Genomic DNA, 17,656 nt, shown 5'->3' with positions numbered 1-17,656 from the left:
CCCCGCAAAACAAAAAAAAAAAAAAAAAAAAAAAAAAATACTCTGGGGATTTCGCTGGTGGTCCAGTGGTTAAGACTCTGTGCTCCCAGTGCAGGGGGTCCATGTTCAATCCCTGGCCAGGGAACTAGATCCTGCATGCCACAACTAAAGATCCCACATGCCACAACTAAAGATCCCACATGCCCCAACGAAGACCGGGTGCAGCCAAATAAATATTTTTTAAAAATACTATGATAATTCTATACCATAAGTCTAGCCAACTATAATGTGAAAAAAACCTTAGCAACCATTTCAATTCCTGCAATTAGAACTATTACAGAGGTATGCTATGCTCATTTATATTACTTTCTTATAACAGTGCTTGGAAACTGGGCCCAGAGTTTGCTATTTATGATTAATTAAGATTCCAACAGGCAGAAAACTGAATTTAAAAGCAACAATAAAAACTACCACTTAGCAAAGACAAGTTAAATTTGCCTTTAAATTGTTTTCTAAATTAACTAAGGATGCTTCACTAGTATCTTTCTGATGACACTCCAGTGAGATGTGTCAATTTTGGAAGGGGAGAAAAAACAAACAAGCAGAGGGCTGGGTCACTTTTCAAAGCTCCAGAGAATTTAGAGATCAGAAATAAGGGCAAGAATAATATTTACTATTGTTGTCACTGCACTGTGACATTGAATTTGATACAAATGTTACTTAGAAGTTGGGATGGCAAAAAATAATCTGCTTTATGATGAAGTATGTTAATTATAGTCATATTTCTAATAGCAAAAAATGGGGACAACCTATATGTTCAAGAATAGATGAATAATTATTTAAATTGAAGGCACCACAGTGTAATAGAAAAAACAAAGGATATTATATTATCTATGTGACCCTGGGCAAGTTATTTAACAAGAGTCTATCTCCTCACTCATAAAGTGGGGATAATGCCACCTATCCGACAGGGTCACTCACACAATGTGTGTAAGATACTTAGCACAATGACTGATACCTAACAGATCTTCAAAACATGATTTTATTCTACGGTATTTCTATATTCTGTTACAGTCTGTATCTATTAAAATTATGTTACAAAAATCTTTAAGATGTGAAAGACTAAGTTATGATATTAAATGAAAAAAGCCAGATAACAAAATCACATGCTTTTTATTACCTCAACATTGTAAAAAACACATGCATGCAAAAAGAGTGGGGAAAAACACATCAAAACTAACAGTTAGGGCTTCCCTGGTGGCGCAATGGTTGAAAGTCCGCCTGCTGGTGCAGGGGACACGGGTTCGTGCCCCAGTCCGGGAAGATCCCACATGCCGCAGAGCGGCTACGCCCGTGAGCCATAGCTGCTGAGCCTGCGCGTCCGGAGCCTGTGCTCCACAACGGGAGAGGCCACAGCAGTGAGAGGCCCCAGCAGTGAGAGGCCCACGTACCGCAAAAGAAAAAAAAAAAAAAAACAACCAAAAAAACCCTAACAGTTATCTCTGCATGATAGAATTATGGAAGATTAAATTTTTTTCTGTAAACTTGTCTATAATTTCCTTAATTTTCTATAATTTTGTAATTTTAAAACACCCTTTTGATAAAGAAAAAGTCTGTAATTCTAAAGTCATTTTACTTTTAAAAACTGTGATATCTTTATACCAGCCTTTTATTCAATGAATATTTTACATTTTGAAGAAGTTTTATACTAATGTAGACCAAGATGTTTGGACATTTTACATTGTGAGGCTCATTTTCTCCATACAGTGAGGATATGAGCTAAGTTGTGGAAAAACAGAGCACGGTAGTTTGAAGTTTTAGATAGCCATTCTGATAAAAAAGACAAGAGATAAGAAAGATACCCAAGAAGTAGCTGTAAGAGCCATCTGAGAGTACTCAGCACGGACTTTAGCATAAGATATGCAAAGTGAATTAATGGCAGAGCTAGACTCAAACTCAGTTGGCTCCTTATCAAGTAATCATTTTTTGTGAATTTCATCGACTCTGCTCCAATGAGCTTGTTTCCTCCTGACACAGAAGGATGATATGTTCATTCTTGCCTCCACGCTGTTTGACTGTCCTTGTTGTGCTCATGGAATGCATTTCTATTCCATACTGAGTCCAGCATATTTGTTCATGAAGCTTTCTCTGGCCATTCTATGAAGACCTTATTGATCTCCCTATAAACTGGACTCATGGCCACACAGTGTTTTCATCATACGTTGGCATTTACTTATATTTGGTCTTATGTTGTTAGCTGTTTCATGGATTAGTTACCTCCCCCAAAAGACTGAAAATCCTTTAAGTAAGGGAGGTTGCTATGTACTTCTGTCTCCATACAGAATTCAGTGCTAAGCACACAGCAGGCATTCATTCATACTTTCTTAATAATTATAGAAGCTAAAATATTTCACTTTGTCCTCCTTTCCATTAGGAACAAGATGCAAAAACTTAAAATTATATGAAAGGTTCATAAAAAGATTTTTTCTTTGACCCATTCTCATCTTATAAAATAGCCTGTCTATGAAACACAGATGTTAACTGGACATGGTTTTAAAATACATATCAGATTTCTCTGGTCTGAGTACAAATTAGTTCTTCTACAAATATCTGCAATAATTTTTTCTGAGACACCCAATGTCTACGCAGCCCATTTTTAAATATCAGAGAACGAACTAATCATTTCCAACTCTTTGCACTCCTTCCATCCCACCAAATCATTTTTTAATTACAAAATATATACATGCAACTTACTCTCTTCCCCAGAGAACAATGGTTTGTAGTCTAATATGTACCTATTGAGATCTTTCTGTAAGCATTTACTTACACATATACAAATACAGGATTTTTTTTAATGTTTCCGTGTTTATTTTTCCATAAATGGGATCATTTTACGTACTTTTCCCCCTATATAACAGGTCACAGAAATATTTTCTGGTGAGTAAATTCAGATATACTTCATTTTATTTAACCATTGTATTCTACGATGTGCACCATTATCTAAACATTCCCCAATTGACAGCATTTGTTTCTAATTTTTTAAAAGGAATTCTATAATGGACGTTCTAATACATACCTGTGCGTACATGTGAAAATATTTCTGATGTATCAAAAGATATAGATTTTTTTTTTTTTGCGGTACGCGGGCCTCTCACTGTTGTGGCCTCTCCCGTTGCGGAACACAGGCTCCGGATGCGCAGGCTCGGTGGCCATGGCTCACGGGCCCAGACACTCCGCGGCATGTGGGATTCTCCCAGACCAGGGTACAAACCCGCGTCCCCTGCATCGGCAGGTGGACTCTCAACCACTGCGCCACCAGGGGAGCCCTGATATAGATATTTTAAATCTTGATAAGACAGTGCCACTAGGCTATATCGATTTCATTCCCACCAAAATTGAAGGACAGCGGCCATTTACTCATATCCTTTCAAAATGGGGAGGGAGGGAAGGTATCAATATTTTATCCCTTGTCTATCCCGTGCCCACGGCCACTATAGCTACAAGGCTGGTAAAGGTGGAAATTTTCTTGCAAGCAGTGATAATGTCTGACTACAAAGAATGTCAAAATCTTCTGATAAAATTTTAATTTGCTATACAAAGTTGAAGATAAAAGAGGCTCAATCTTAAAAAAGAACTGGAAGTAAAGAAGCTCATCCCTTTCTCTCCTTCATACCACTGCTTTCCCTATGAAAGAAAGTTGTTCCATCGTAATAAAATGGCAGAAGCATTTACCAAAGGGTCTATGAAATCTGCCAGAAGAGGAAAGGGCTTATTAATAGCAGAAAGTCCCCATAATTTTGCTCCACCAACTGACATGCCTCAATAATTGTTTACAGTAGAAAAGTAGGTGAATACAATATTTTAACCAATTTTTATTCTCAATGAAACCCAAAAACTTTCTCTGGTAACAAAGATTAGTATGGTAACCAAATTCTAAATGCTTATCAACTCACAAACCCAGTAAATAGAACCACATTCCTGAAATTTCTCTTCCAAAAGCAAAATAAGCTTCTCAGTTTTTTTTTTTTTTTGCTTCTCAGTTTTAAAGTCAGAATAGGTTTCTAGAAGTTAAAAATTACAAAATGGGGAATTCCCTGGTGGTCCAGTGGTTAGGACTTGGTGCTTCCACTGCAGGGGGCACAGGTTTGATCCCTGGTCAGGGAACTAAGATCCCTCATGCCGTGCGGCACAGCCAAAAAAACTAAAAAATAAAAAAAAATTTTAATTAAAAAATAAATAAAAATTATAAAATGAAAACGAAGTAGTGAAAATGCCACATGAAATTATCTAGTACCAAAACTAGTGGTTATTTAAACAAAAATGATACCTCCTACTTTCCTAAACATTTTTTTTTTCTTTTCTCCTTTTTTTTGGGGGGTGGAGGGTGGTGTAGAAGAGCCTGAACTTTAAAAATTGTAACCTATGAGAATATGCTATTCTGATGAAGAAACTAACATTTGCAAAGCACTTGTCACTTTCTTGAGAGCATGGCATGTTCAAGGAGTCATCCACATTTTGTCAAAGTCCGTTACTCCCAGCAAAACAAAAGAGGTGAAAAAAAGTAAGGATAAAATATCAACGCTTTCTTATGCCAGAAGAAAACCTGACATCAGAAGTCTGGCATTTACCATGATTCACCCCCTGCAGTGGTTTCAACTCTAACCTCTTTCAATAAGTGGTTTTAACCACAAACTAAACTGCAACCTAGAAATCAAGCCATAGCTTGCTTTAATATTGATCCATTGTGACTAAGAAATAAAATCAATGTTGCTGAGCTTCTGTGTATAAATGTAGGCTGATCACTGCCAATCACTGGCATTCAGTTGTGCTTAACTTTGACTGTAAGTTGCTCTGTGTTCTGCTCTGACAGCTTGCTTTCTTATGCTGTCAGATTTTTAAAATATGGAAACATCAAATGGCTATGAGTTAAAATTAGATGCTTTCAATTTCAGCAAATATAATCAGCATTTTTAGGTTAATTTAGTCTTTTGAGTAAGACTCTACCTCAAATAGTCTTTATCTTATTTTAACAAAGTAGCAAAAAATCAGTAGAAAAGGCACACAAGTTATAACGATGAAATAATGTCAAAGGTACAATTTTTTCCAGAAACATTAAACTGAGAAACTGAAAATAAACTGAAAAGTTATACAAAAATTCTTAAAAGTTAAAAACTCAAAAGAATGCCACCATTAAAAAACAAACAAACAAGTTGTTACATGTAAGCAGCACTGTAATTACCTAAAATTGAATCACTAAAACTCTGCTTGCTGATATAACCATAATTACTGTAACGCTTCTTCAGAGACCACTGCAACAAAAAGACCTCTGTGAATTGTTCTGTGCTCCAGCCTTGAAGGCAAGGACTTGTTGCTTATTTCTCTCATTCTGAAAAGAAATAGAAAATATTTTTTCCTACTTCAGACCCTCCTCTCCCTGATTTCATAAAACCACCTGAGACCTCAGAAGGCTTCAAGATATCAGGTTCATAGCTTGAAACAAAACGACTTCTGTAATGAATCTTAACATTTTCTTTAGTTTATAGCTGATTCTTGAATTAGAAAATATTCACATGAAAAGAATATACTTTATACTCTTCAACAGGGCAGATTAATGGTTAAATCAGAGAAACTCTAAATATGTTTTTAAGCGCTCTTTCACTTAACAGCAACCAGCTGCCCCTCTCCCCATTTCCTTCTGCCTCTTCTTCACATCCTGAGTTGTCAGTGATCCTGGCACTGCTCAGCCTGGAAGTAAATGGCAGTGCGTGCTGCCAAAGAATGGTAACTACTCTAGGAGTATTTGTGTTAAATAAAGAGAGGGTTTAAAATATCTGGGTCTACTTACAAGAAAAAGAAAAGGCAAAGAATTAAAGTGATTTTTGGAAAAGTGATTTTAAGGCGATAGAAGATTTAATTTTTCAATTGTGAGTTTAGGGCTAGTTTCTTTAGACCAGGGAAAAGAGCAGGGCAACTTCTGTGGGACTAGCATCAACTCTGCAGGATAGGTGTTATTTTTTGTTGTTGTTTTTCATTTTAAGTTATACTTTTCAAGAAGCAGACCAGAAAAGAGAAGAAAAGTATCAGGAAAACTATATTCTAAAAGTCTGCCACTGACGGTTTGGGGTGAATTGCTCTTCTCCAGTAGATGAGAGGGAGGATCTCAAAGGTCAATTATGACTGCTGAGATTTGTAACAGACCAAGACCAAAATGTTCTGATTTCTCACCAAATCTCAACCTTCCGCTATACAATCAAAATATGGGGAATGAGAGGGATGGAGAAAGGCAAAAGAATTATTTTAATAAACATGGTATATGATAAATGACTACAATATTATAAAAACTTTCAATAAACAATACTTATTCACTTTGCTACTACTTGGAATAACAGCTGTATTAGTTTGCTGACAACTATCAAAGCATATAAAAATAAATGAGATATTTAAATTTTTATTACTGTTAATGTTTCAGTTCTCACTGATTTACAATACATATTTGTAATCTGACCATGTAGAATGTGCTAGAAGTGAGGCACCTGTGTTATTCTGAGATAACATGTCAACTAGTAGAGATTAATAATGAAGTCAAATGTTTTCATATTAATAAACACACTTGAAATACAGAAGAATTACTTCTGATAGAAGAGAGAAAAGAAATGTAAAATTAAGAAAGCCAGGAGAAAGAAGGATACATGGAGAAGTTACCCTTTGTCAGAGGAAGTGAATCCATAGGACCCTAGTCTTACTAACTGGATGATTTTACCATCCTCCACTACCTATGCTATCTCTGTTTGCCAAGACTATTCATTTTAGTACTTTAATTGCATCCCTCTTTGATTGTTATTTAACAAGACAGGAAAACAGACACATGCATAAAATACTAAATAACAAAATATTGTTAGATAATTTGAGAGTAAGAACAGGGCTGATTGATGATCATGCCCATTATAGAACTCTATATATCCATATGATCAGTTGAAAGAGTAGAGGAAATTATGTGTATATTTAGGAGAAAAGAGTTCTAAGCAGAGAAACTGAGAAGTATAAAGACCCTGAGGCTAGAACTTGGCTGATATGCTCAAGGAACAATAAAGTATATGCATCTATAATATCCTAAGAAATATACAATAATTATCCCTCAATGAGAGTGATAAGGACGTAACTTTATAACATTTCAAGCATCTTTAATTTCAGTTCCCCTGTCTGATTTGTTAGAGTAAACAACCTTTACTTTTTTCTAAGACTGAGCAAGCCTTTAATTTTATAAGTTTCTTTTCTAAAGTGCTTTCATGTTTCATTCCACCGAAAAGTGATCATGTTAAAATGCATTATTCTTTCTTTCCTCCTTTACTATTAAAATTAGTTGGTTGTTCAAAATAAGCAAATTTAGACATATTTCAATGTAAGAACATACAACACAAAGTAAATATGTCAATATGTAATTTAAGAAAACTATACTGAAATAAAGATTAAACCTATATGTTGAACTGGCTCAGAGTATCCTAGGGAAATGGGCCCTGGGATATAATACAGTTCTTGAACTTTAGAAATAAAGAACACTTTGGGTGGCCAGGCACAAAGATTAAGTCACTTATAATGGAAAAAAAATTAGACTGGCCTCATACTTTATATTCAATTCCAGAAGACAACAGAGCTACCTCCTAGTTCTCCTAAAATGCTCAAGGAAAAGTAGTTGAACCCAGTGATTTTTACATCCATCAAACTGTTTTTTAAGTATAAAGGTTACAAACATACAAGAACTAGGGAACTACTGTTCATGAACCATTTCTGAGAAAACTACTACAAGATTGACTTCAGCCAACCAAGAAATGACTTGGGCAATTATGGCAACAGCATTGATGATGAACATTATGACTAAAATAAAAATACAGACTGGCATAACAAGACATAACATAAATGTTGCATGTCCTAATAATAAAGCTAATAAAAATTGGGAGGAAAAGAGACCAAAAAGGGCAAGTAGTAGAATAAATTCACTGATTGCCTCATCTACATTACTCTACTCAACAAAAATAGGATACACATTCAATTGCACATGGAACACTTATCAAGATAGACCATACAATGAGCCATAAAATAAGTCTCAATACATTTAAATAATTCAAGTCACACAAAGTATGTTCTTGACCACAACGGAATTAACCTAGAAATCAATAACAGAAAAACCCTTGGAAAACTGTCAGATGTTGGGAACTAAATAACATACTTTTAAATAACACACAGATCACAGAAAACAAAAGGGTAAATTAGAAAGTATTTTGAACAAAACAAAAAAGAAAACACAAGATGTCAGCATTTGTGGGATGTTGTTAAAGCAGTATGTAAGGCAAAATTTATAGCACTAAATGCCTGTATGAGAAGAAAGGTCTCAAATCAATAATCTCAATCTTCCGCCATAAGAAACTAGAAAAAGAATAAAATTCAAAGTAAGCAGATGAAAGGGAAGAAGAAAGGTCAAAGTGGAAATCAATGAAACAAAAACCAAGGAAAGAACAGAGAAAAATCAATACTTTGAGACAATCAATAAAACTGGTAACATTGATAAACCTCTAACCAGACTGATTAGGGGGAAAAAAAAAGAGAGAGAAGATATAAATTACCAATATCAGGAATGAGAGAAATGGCATTACCACAGATTCTATAGATATTGAAATAATAATGGAATATTATGAACAATTTTATGCCCATTAAATGTGACAACTTAAACGAAATGGACACATTCTTTGAAAGACACAAATGACCAAGTTTTCTCAAAAAGAAAGTGATAACCTAAATAGCCCTATGTCTATCAAAGAAATTGAAATTGTTTTCAAAAACATTCCAACAAAGAAAAATCCTGACCCAGGTGGCTTTACCAATTAATTTTATCAAATATTAAAGGAAAAAATATGTCAATTTTATACAAACTGTTGCAAAAATTGAAGAGAAGGGAGTACTTCCCAACTTATTATATATGGCCAGGATTACCCTGAAACTGAAACTAGACAAAAACAGGTTTTATAACATTATGTATGAATATATTGTTAAAATTAATTAAGTAAATCTAATTTTTAAAACATCTACCAGAATGTATGTTTTTTCATTATTTCTTCTTGGTAAGCAATTTCAATCTTATTATCTGGGTTTTTGTCAAGTTCAGGGAAATATTAAATTATATTTTATAGCTTCTTCATTGTCTTACTCTATTCTCTTTCTAGAACTTCTAGTCCTGTCTCCCATGACTTTTTTTTTCATTTATTTTGTATTTATTTGGTATTTTTCTGTCTGTTCTAGACTCTAGGGGACAAGAATCAGAAAGATATAGGTTCTAATGGCTAGCTATTATATCCTGAAGAAGTCTCAGATTACTCTTCTGTGAACAGGTGTCATCTAACCAAAGACAGTCTATTGTAACTTATTAAAAAATTCCATAACAATTGCTTCTGTTTCAAGTAGTGGTAGACTAGATAATTCAAGCAACCCTCCCACTGAAGAAAACTAAAAACACTTCTAAAACAAAAATCAGAAAGCTAACAAGATAATGACTAGTAACCAGGCTGGAAACCAGCTGGGAACCCAGAAACAAGCAAAACACTGGAGAAGATTTTGTCCCGAGAGTGCTTTCCTAGCTAGAAGATGCAGCTGAAAGGCTAAGGCATGTTTCCACCAAAAGTCAAAATCTAGAGCCTGCCAAGGGTGGGGAGTCTAGTAATCAATATCAACTGGTACCCTACAGGGCTGCACCCTAGTACAAGGGGTAAACCGGAATTAAAACAACCCTCCAATTAGTCTGCCGCTTGTCTCTGAATCACTTGGGGGGACCAGAAAAATCACAAACCTTAGAACACAGATGGAATAAAGTGGTCACCCTAGGTACCTGAGAGAAGCAAACAAAAAAACAAAAATCCTTCTGGAGAAAGATAACATTATCATAGGCCTCAAATGATTTAGTAAGAGAACCTTGTAAATATTCATTACCAAAATTATAGTACAGAGTAATTTTTTCTAATGTAAAAATTCCCTCTACTGTTTGTATAAATTTGGGGTCATTTAGAAAAAGAAACAAGAATATATAAATATGGAACACATCAGAGTAAGTGCAATCCAACTTTCTGTTCTTTGGCTATGCACTTTCAAAACACATTTTGCACTCTGAGACATCTTTTAGTCCCTCAATATTAAGATGAACAAACTTTAAAATATACTGGCCATGTTTTAAAAACTAAACAGCAATGATTTAATTTTTTCAGTGTGGTCTATTTTAGCAAAGAAGGGACCGCACCCTATACAAGAGCATGCAACATTCTGAAATAAGCAAAAACAGAAAATGCACCCATTCTGCAATTTAAGCAGATTTATAGAACATATACATATTACTCAATATTCTATCTCCTTTACAATTTAATTGAGACCATTTCCTAAAATTGAGTTATTTTCTTTGCCTGGAAAATTAAAAAATGATTTTAAAATACTGTCTTTTAGAAGTTTTACCACTTTGACAACACTGAATTTTAATTTTTTATTATCAAAATGGATTTTAATGTCCAAGTAGCTATAAATGATGAACAGTATCTTCTTTCTCCTCTCATACCTATAGTATCTGGGAGGTCTAGCAATTCATTGTGCTGCAAGTCAAGGTTGGTTATCTGTGTGCAGTTTCCAATCTCCTTTGGAAGGTGTTCAAGTTGATTGTGAGCTACATCCAGCGTAATGAGGTTACATAATTCACCTGTAAATCGACCAACATAAAAATTTAATAAGAATTTTTAAAGAATATATTAAATAATGAAAGAAAAAACATTTTCTATATCATAACTATACTTTTTCTGAAAAAGTAAAAGTCAAACACAAAATTTGAAGCTGTTATTTGAAAATGACATTTTGCAAATATTGAATTATGAAGCTAATATAAGGTTATATGTCAATTATACCTAAAGAAAAAAAGGAAAATGACATCTGATAATGTTAAAATGTTGGTTGTAAATCAGTACCAACCAATATTATATATTTTTTTAACTTAAAGTAACCAATTTAACCACATTTACATTTGTATATTCCATTACTTCAAAAACAGCTTACTAATTTTTTAAACCAAATTAAACACAATAATATCAGATACATCTTGAGTTTAACTTGAGGGTCACCTTTACCTCAAAATATGTATGCTTTCAAATAAGCATATGTTCTGATGTTATATAAATATGTAAACTGAGATTTATAAATTAAAACTGCTTCTCAATTTAATAGTACTCCAAAAGGATAGAAAATAAGGTATTTTTCTCCTCATTCTGGTTGAAAGGACTGTATTTGGCAATTCAGATTATTCTTAGTGTTTTTCTGTCTTCAAAAACTTATTTATAGAAGTTATATTGGCTCTCTCATGATTTTCCTTTTTTTTTTTTGGCAGAGGTTGGAAATACTGGAAAAGGAAGATAAGCAAATGAAGTGCATAAAACTGAAAAATGGGTGTAGGGCATATTATTAAGCCACATATTACAAACATAAGCAACAAAAGAGAAAGTAAATTGGATTTCATCAAAATTTAAAACTTACCTGTATCAAAGGACACTATCAAGAGAATGAAAAGACAACCCACAGAATAGGAGGAAATATTTACAAATCACATATCTGCTAAGGGATTAATTATCCAGAATGTATAAAGAACTCCCATAATTCAACAACAAAAAAACAAACCACCCAATTTATAAGTGGACAAAGAAGTGGAACAGACATTCCTCCAAAGATACGCAAATGGCCAATAAACACATGAAAAGATGCTCAACATCACTAATCATTAAAAAATGCAAATCAATACGATGAGATACCACTTCATACCCATGAAGATGGCTACAATCAAAACAAACAAACAAAAAAACAAAGAAAACAAACAAACAAAACAAATGTTGGCAAGGATGTGGAGAAATTGGAATCCTTGTGCTTTACCTCCAGGAGGCCCACCCCAGGTTCTCAGGGTGAATATAAAAGTCCCCTCCTATTTTCACTTAGGCATATCATATTCAAAATCATATACAGATAATCAAAGACAAAGAGAAATTTCTGAAAGAAGATAGAGGGGGAAAAAAAAACACCTTACCTATATAGGAATAAGGATAAGAACACATTGGACTTCTCTTCAGTAACCATGCAAGCAAGAAGAGAACGGAATGAAATATTTAAAGTGTTGAGAGAAAAAAAGAAATCACCAACCTAAAAGTCTATATCCAATGAAATTATCCTTCAAAGTAAAGAAGAAATAAAGACTTTCTCAGACAAACAGATATTGAGGGAATTTGTTGCCAGCAGACCTGTCTTGCAAGAAATATTAAAATAAGTTCTTCAGAAAGAAGGAAAATGATATAGGTCAGAAGCTCAGATCTATATAAAGAAAGGAAGAACTTTAGAGAAGTAATAAATAAAGACAAAATAAAATCTTTTATTTTCTTATTCTTAATCTAACAGATAACAGTTTGTTAGAAGTATTAACAGCAACAATATAGCAGGTGATTATAGATTAAGGATAAATGAAATGAATGACAGCAGTGTTACAAGGGACAGGAGGGAGGAACTGGGAATATTCTGTTTTAAGGTACCCACACTACCCCTGAATGGTACAGTGTTATTTGAAGGTGGACTTATGTTAGCTGTAAATCCATATTGCAAACTCCAGGGCAATCACACACATACATACATACATACACACACAAAAAAAATTAAAACAAGTATAAATGATATGTTAAGGAGAGAGAAAATGAAATAATACAAAATGCTCAATTAAACCCAGATAATGCAGAAAAATGGTGAAAGACAAAAAAAAAAAAAAAAGAACAAGTTCAACTAATAGAAAACAGTTCCAAATACAGTTGATATTATAAAGCAACTATACTTCAATAAAAATTAATTTTAAAAAAGCCAACTAAATCAATAAACACTTCAAATGTGAATGTGAATGCACCAAATAAAAGACAGAGACTATCAAAGTGGATTAAAAAACGAGACCCAACTAAATAGTACTGTCTTCGAAAAACAGACACAGGTGGATTAAAAATAAAGGGATGGAGAAAGAAACACAATGCTAATGTTAATCAAAAGAAAGCTGAAGTAGCTACATAGATTTCAGACAAAGTCAACTTCAAAGCAAGGAAAATTATCAGAGATATAGAAAGCATTACATAATGATAAACAGAACATATCTCCAAGACATAATAATCCTTAAAGTGTAAGCAGCTGCTCATCTCTTCCATATCTAGTATAGTGCTTAGTACACAGAACCATGTTCAACTGAAAGAATAAATGATGATAACTGGGGAAAATAAAACTTGGATTCTAATACTCTTCAGGCCAGAAGTAATAAATATTTTTTGTATTTGCCGCAACCTTTCTAATAATACTTGAAGTTGTTTCAGTTCCCATGAAAGTAAATCCCACTACTTTAAAGGAATATGCACAAATTCAAAAGTGTATAGAGTCCCAGCAAGTAAATAAAGCAAGTCGGGAGGAGACTGTCGCTAACTTTAGCCTATTCGGAACAGATATGATTCAACTCAGGTCAATTATTGCTACACTACAGGACTTCTCAACCTCAATACTGAAGTACTTTGGACCAGATAATTCTTTGCTGTAGGAGGCTGTCCTGTGCATACGCAGCACCCCTGGCCTTTACCCATAAGATGCCAATAGCACCTCCCCACCAAGTCATGACAATCAAAACTATCTCTAGACATTGACAAATGTCCTTTTTTGTAACACTGCCAAAATTGCCCCTGGTTGAGAATCACAGCAATGTTGGGACGAGAAAGCTCAATATTGTCCAATTCTCATGCTTGTCAAAAGAAGCTGGAAATTTATATTTTCATATAAAATCTTCTAATGTTCAAATACTAACAACTAATTTTTAGGTTGAAACAGAACAAAACACTGTGTTATCGAACGTATCTGTGGGCTTTTTTCAATGTTCAGGATGTCAGTTTGACACCTCTGAACACAGAAGCAGATGAATTACCAATATCTTAGGACAGGAACTTACATATGACTATCTAATATTAAACTAAAAAATAAGTGTTTTTAAGAAGCAGGGAATATAATTATCTAGACTCAAATTAAGTTAAACCCTAAATCCTTTTTTGATTTATATAAGTCACCATATAATAACTGAATTATTTTGAGTATATATTCTCTCCAGAAAATTATCCTCCAGCAATACAACACTCTGAAAAGTCAGGAAATCATGTTAACACTGATACATTAAGAGTGTCATCTAATAACACTAATACTTCTTTCTCACAATCTAGTAATGACGAAAAGTTTTGAAAATGCTTAAAACTCAGGAAATGTGATTTAAGTTTTTAACAGCATCAGCACACAAAAGTAACATGATTTTTAAATTTTATTTTAGTCCATGAAATACAATAAACTCACAAGTAAATTATATATATTATTGAGTTAAATTTGAAACTTTAGATTTTCCCCAAAATCCACGTATACATTTTAAAGGACTCACGCAAAACATTTTCTCTTAGGAACTTTGAATTTTCTTCAGTCTAATGAAAAAGATCTTAAAAACTTCAGGAAAGTTTATAATTAATAAAAGATAGTTTCCAGGAAAATCTAAAATATTTTTGGAACTAATCCAAAATGTCCTATTAAATGCAATTAACAAAACATTTTTAGTGTGAGGAGGAAAAAAAAGGAGTTTAAGATCTCTCTTATTTAGAGCAACACTCCTAACTGCCCAAGCTTTTCTTGTTCATATTCAAATAATCAAAACCATTTGAAAATTCTGAATATATGATAAATTCTGCACTAGACAATACTGTGCCAGGATAAGAGCTTGTGTTACAAATCACAAAAGACAGAATATTAAATATTTAAGGAGTTCATAAACTACTTTCACACTATTTATTATTTCTATACTCTGTTCAGTTAGTACTTTAAACATTTTACTATATGATCCAAATATTATTAACAAAATATAAGTTCATCTCAGATGGTTCTAAAGGACAATAATCAAGATCTTAACAGTGACTTGTCTCTAGCTGGGTTGAAGAGTGGTTTTTATTTTCTACTTTATATATTTGTATTTTGTGATTTTTCCTTGTTTTTACACATTTTTTAATCCAAAGAGAAAAAAAAAGGGAGATTCAGGAGGTAAATACTAGCAGTCTCTCCTACACTGTACATGGAAGAGCATTTTTTGACTCTTAAATAGAAGTTTCCTGTCTGTGGAGCAGATGTATCTTTTAGTGAAAATGAACACATCATGTTATCATATTGATGACACAAGCCATTAATACGATGCATCTTATGACTCATATTCCATATTTAGTAAGCAATCTTTTAAGTTTGACTTCCTACATAGATTTGCCTACAGAGAGAACACAGACTTCATTCACTGATCCATTCTACAAATACTTATTAAGCACCTACCATGTACTAGGCACTATTCTAGGGACTGAAGATACAATAGGGAAAAAAGAGATAAAATTCCTGCCTTTGGGCTTCCCTGGTGGTGCAGTGGTTGAGAGTCCGCCTGCCGATGCAGGGGACATGGGTTCGTGCCCCGGTCCGGGAAGATCCCACATGCCGCAGAGCCGCTGGGCCCGTGAGCCATGGCCACTGAGCCTGTGCGTCCGGAGCCCGTGCTCCGCAACGGGAGAGGCCACAACAGTGAGAGGCCCGCGTACCGCAAACAAACAAACAAAACAAAAAAAAATTCCTGCCTTAATGGAACTTATATTTTAATATGGAAAAAATAAATAATATATAACCAAGGTGAGGACGTATAAAAGCTATAAAAGAAAATAAAGCAGGATAAAAGAGTGTGATGGGGGGAAGGGGAGATTAGAGATATTGATAGTAAGTAGAAGGGGAAAGTAACCCCGATGGAGTAGCATTTGAGTATACACCTGAATAATGGGAGAAGAAACAATGGAAATATCTGGGGGAAGCTGAGTGAACAGCAAACACAAAGACTCTGAGGCAAGACAGTAGTTTGAAACACAACAGAAACAGTGTGGCTGGAATAATGAGTAAGGAAGAAAGTGATAGGAGATGAAGCAGCCCGGAGTCAGGGTCTTGTGGGCTAAGGTAAGGACTTCAGCTTTGACTAAGGAGGTAGTGGTGAGGGTAGTAAGAGTAGTTTTTTTGTTTGTTTTTAGAGCAGTTTCAGGTCTACAGAAAAACTGCACATAAAGTACAGAGTTCCCACATACCCCACCTCCCCACAGTTTCCACTATTATTAACATCCTGCATTTGGTGCATTTGTTACAGTTGATGAACCAACATTTATACATTATTATTATTAACTAGAAGTCCATATTTTACATCGCCACCCACTCTTTGTGTTGTCCAGTTCTACAGGTTTTGATAAGTGCATAATATCATGTATCCATCATCACAGTATCATACAGAAGTTTCACTGCTCTAAAAATCCCCTGTGTACTCGGTGCTTTGTGACAGCCTGGAAGGGTGGGATGGGGAGAGTGGGAGGGAGGGAGACGCAAGAGGGAAGACATATGGGAACATATGTATATGTATAGCTGATTCACTTTGTTATAAAGCAGAAACTAACACACCATTGTAAAGCAATTATACCCCAATAAAGATGTTTAAAAAAAAAAAAAAAAAGTTGTACTTACATATAAAAAAAATAATAATAAAAAAATAAAAATCCCCTGTGCTTCACTACTCATTGATCCATCTCTCTCCTGGGGCCCTTGGCAACCATCGATCTTTTATTTTGCCTTTTCCAGAATGTTGTATAGTTGCAATCATATAATATGCAGCTTTTCCAGATTGACTTCTTTCATTTAGCAATATGCATTTAAGGTTCCTCCATGTCTTTTTGTAGCTTGATAGTTCATTTCTTTTTTACCACTGAACAAATATTCCATTGTATGGGTGTACTAGTTTACTATTCACTCATTTATTGAAGGACATCTTGGTTACTTCCAATTTTTAACAATTATGAATAGGACACCTAAAAACATTTTGTGTACAGTTTTTTGCATAGACATAAGTTTTCAACTCATCTGAGTAAATAGGAGCATGACTGATAAGACTGTATGGTAAGACTATGTTTAGCTTTGGAAGAAACTGCCACTGTCTTCGTCTTCCAAAGTGTCTGTACCACTTTGCATTCCCACAGTAATGAATGAGAGTTTGCACCAGCATTTGGTATTGTTCAACCAACAACAATAGAATGAATAAATAAAATCATGGTATATTCACACTATGAAATATTATGCAGTAATGAGAAGGAATATTCTCTAACTATATACACCAATATGATGAATAATGTGAAGGACAGCTCTTCCTTATAGAAGAATTTCAATTAATAAATGCAAAAGGAACAAGGGAAATTTTAAAAAATCATCATTAGAATATAGTAATAATTGTTTTGGGGAAGAACCACCAAGGAACTCTCAGTATTTGTTTTGCAACTTTTCTTTAACTCTAAAATTTGTCCAAAATGGAAAGCTTAAAAAAGATAAAGTTTAGGGCTTCCCTGGTGGCGCAGTGGTTGAGAGTCCGTCTGCCGATGCAGGGTACGTGGGTTCATGCCCCGGTCCGGGAGGATCCCACATGCCGCGGAGCAGCTGAGCCCGTGAGCCATGGCCGCTGAGCCTGTGCTCCGCAACGGGAGAGGCCACAACAGTGAGAGGCCCGCGTGCCGCAAAAAAA

At 34.4% G+C, this 17,656-nt stretch overlaps 1 protein-coding gene across 1 annotated transcript in view; it reads right to left on the bottom strand.

The window, feature by feature from the left end:
• SHOC2 (SHOC2 leucine rich repeat scaffold protein) overlaps window positions 1-17,656 on the bottom strand; it is a 70,691-nt gene that overhangs the window by 19,848 nt on the left and 33,187 nt on the right. Inside the window, exon 3 of the mRNA XM_024756056.1 lies at window positions 10,568-10,705. Within this exon, the coding sequence (XP_024611824.1) occupies window positions 10,568-10,705 (138 nt within the window). The remainder of the gene's footprint in view (window positions 1-10,567; window positions 10,706-17,656) is intronic.

This window comes from Neophocaena asiaeorientalis, unplaced genomic scaffold, assembly GCF_003031525.2.
Source record: "Neophocaena asiaeorientalis asiaeorientalis breed wild unplaced genomic scaffold, Neophocaena_asiaeorientalis_V1.1 scaffold85, whole genome shotgun sequence".
Lineage (NCBI taxonomy): Eukaryota > Metazoa > Chordata > Mammalia > Artiodactyla > Phocoenidae > Neophocaena > Neophocaena asiaeorientalis.
Note: the sequence above shows the minus strand (reverse complement) of the source record. Positions and strands in the feature narration are given on the sequence as shown.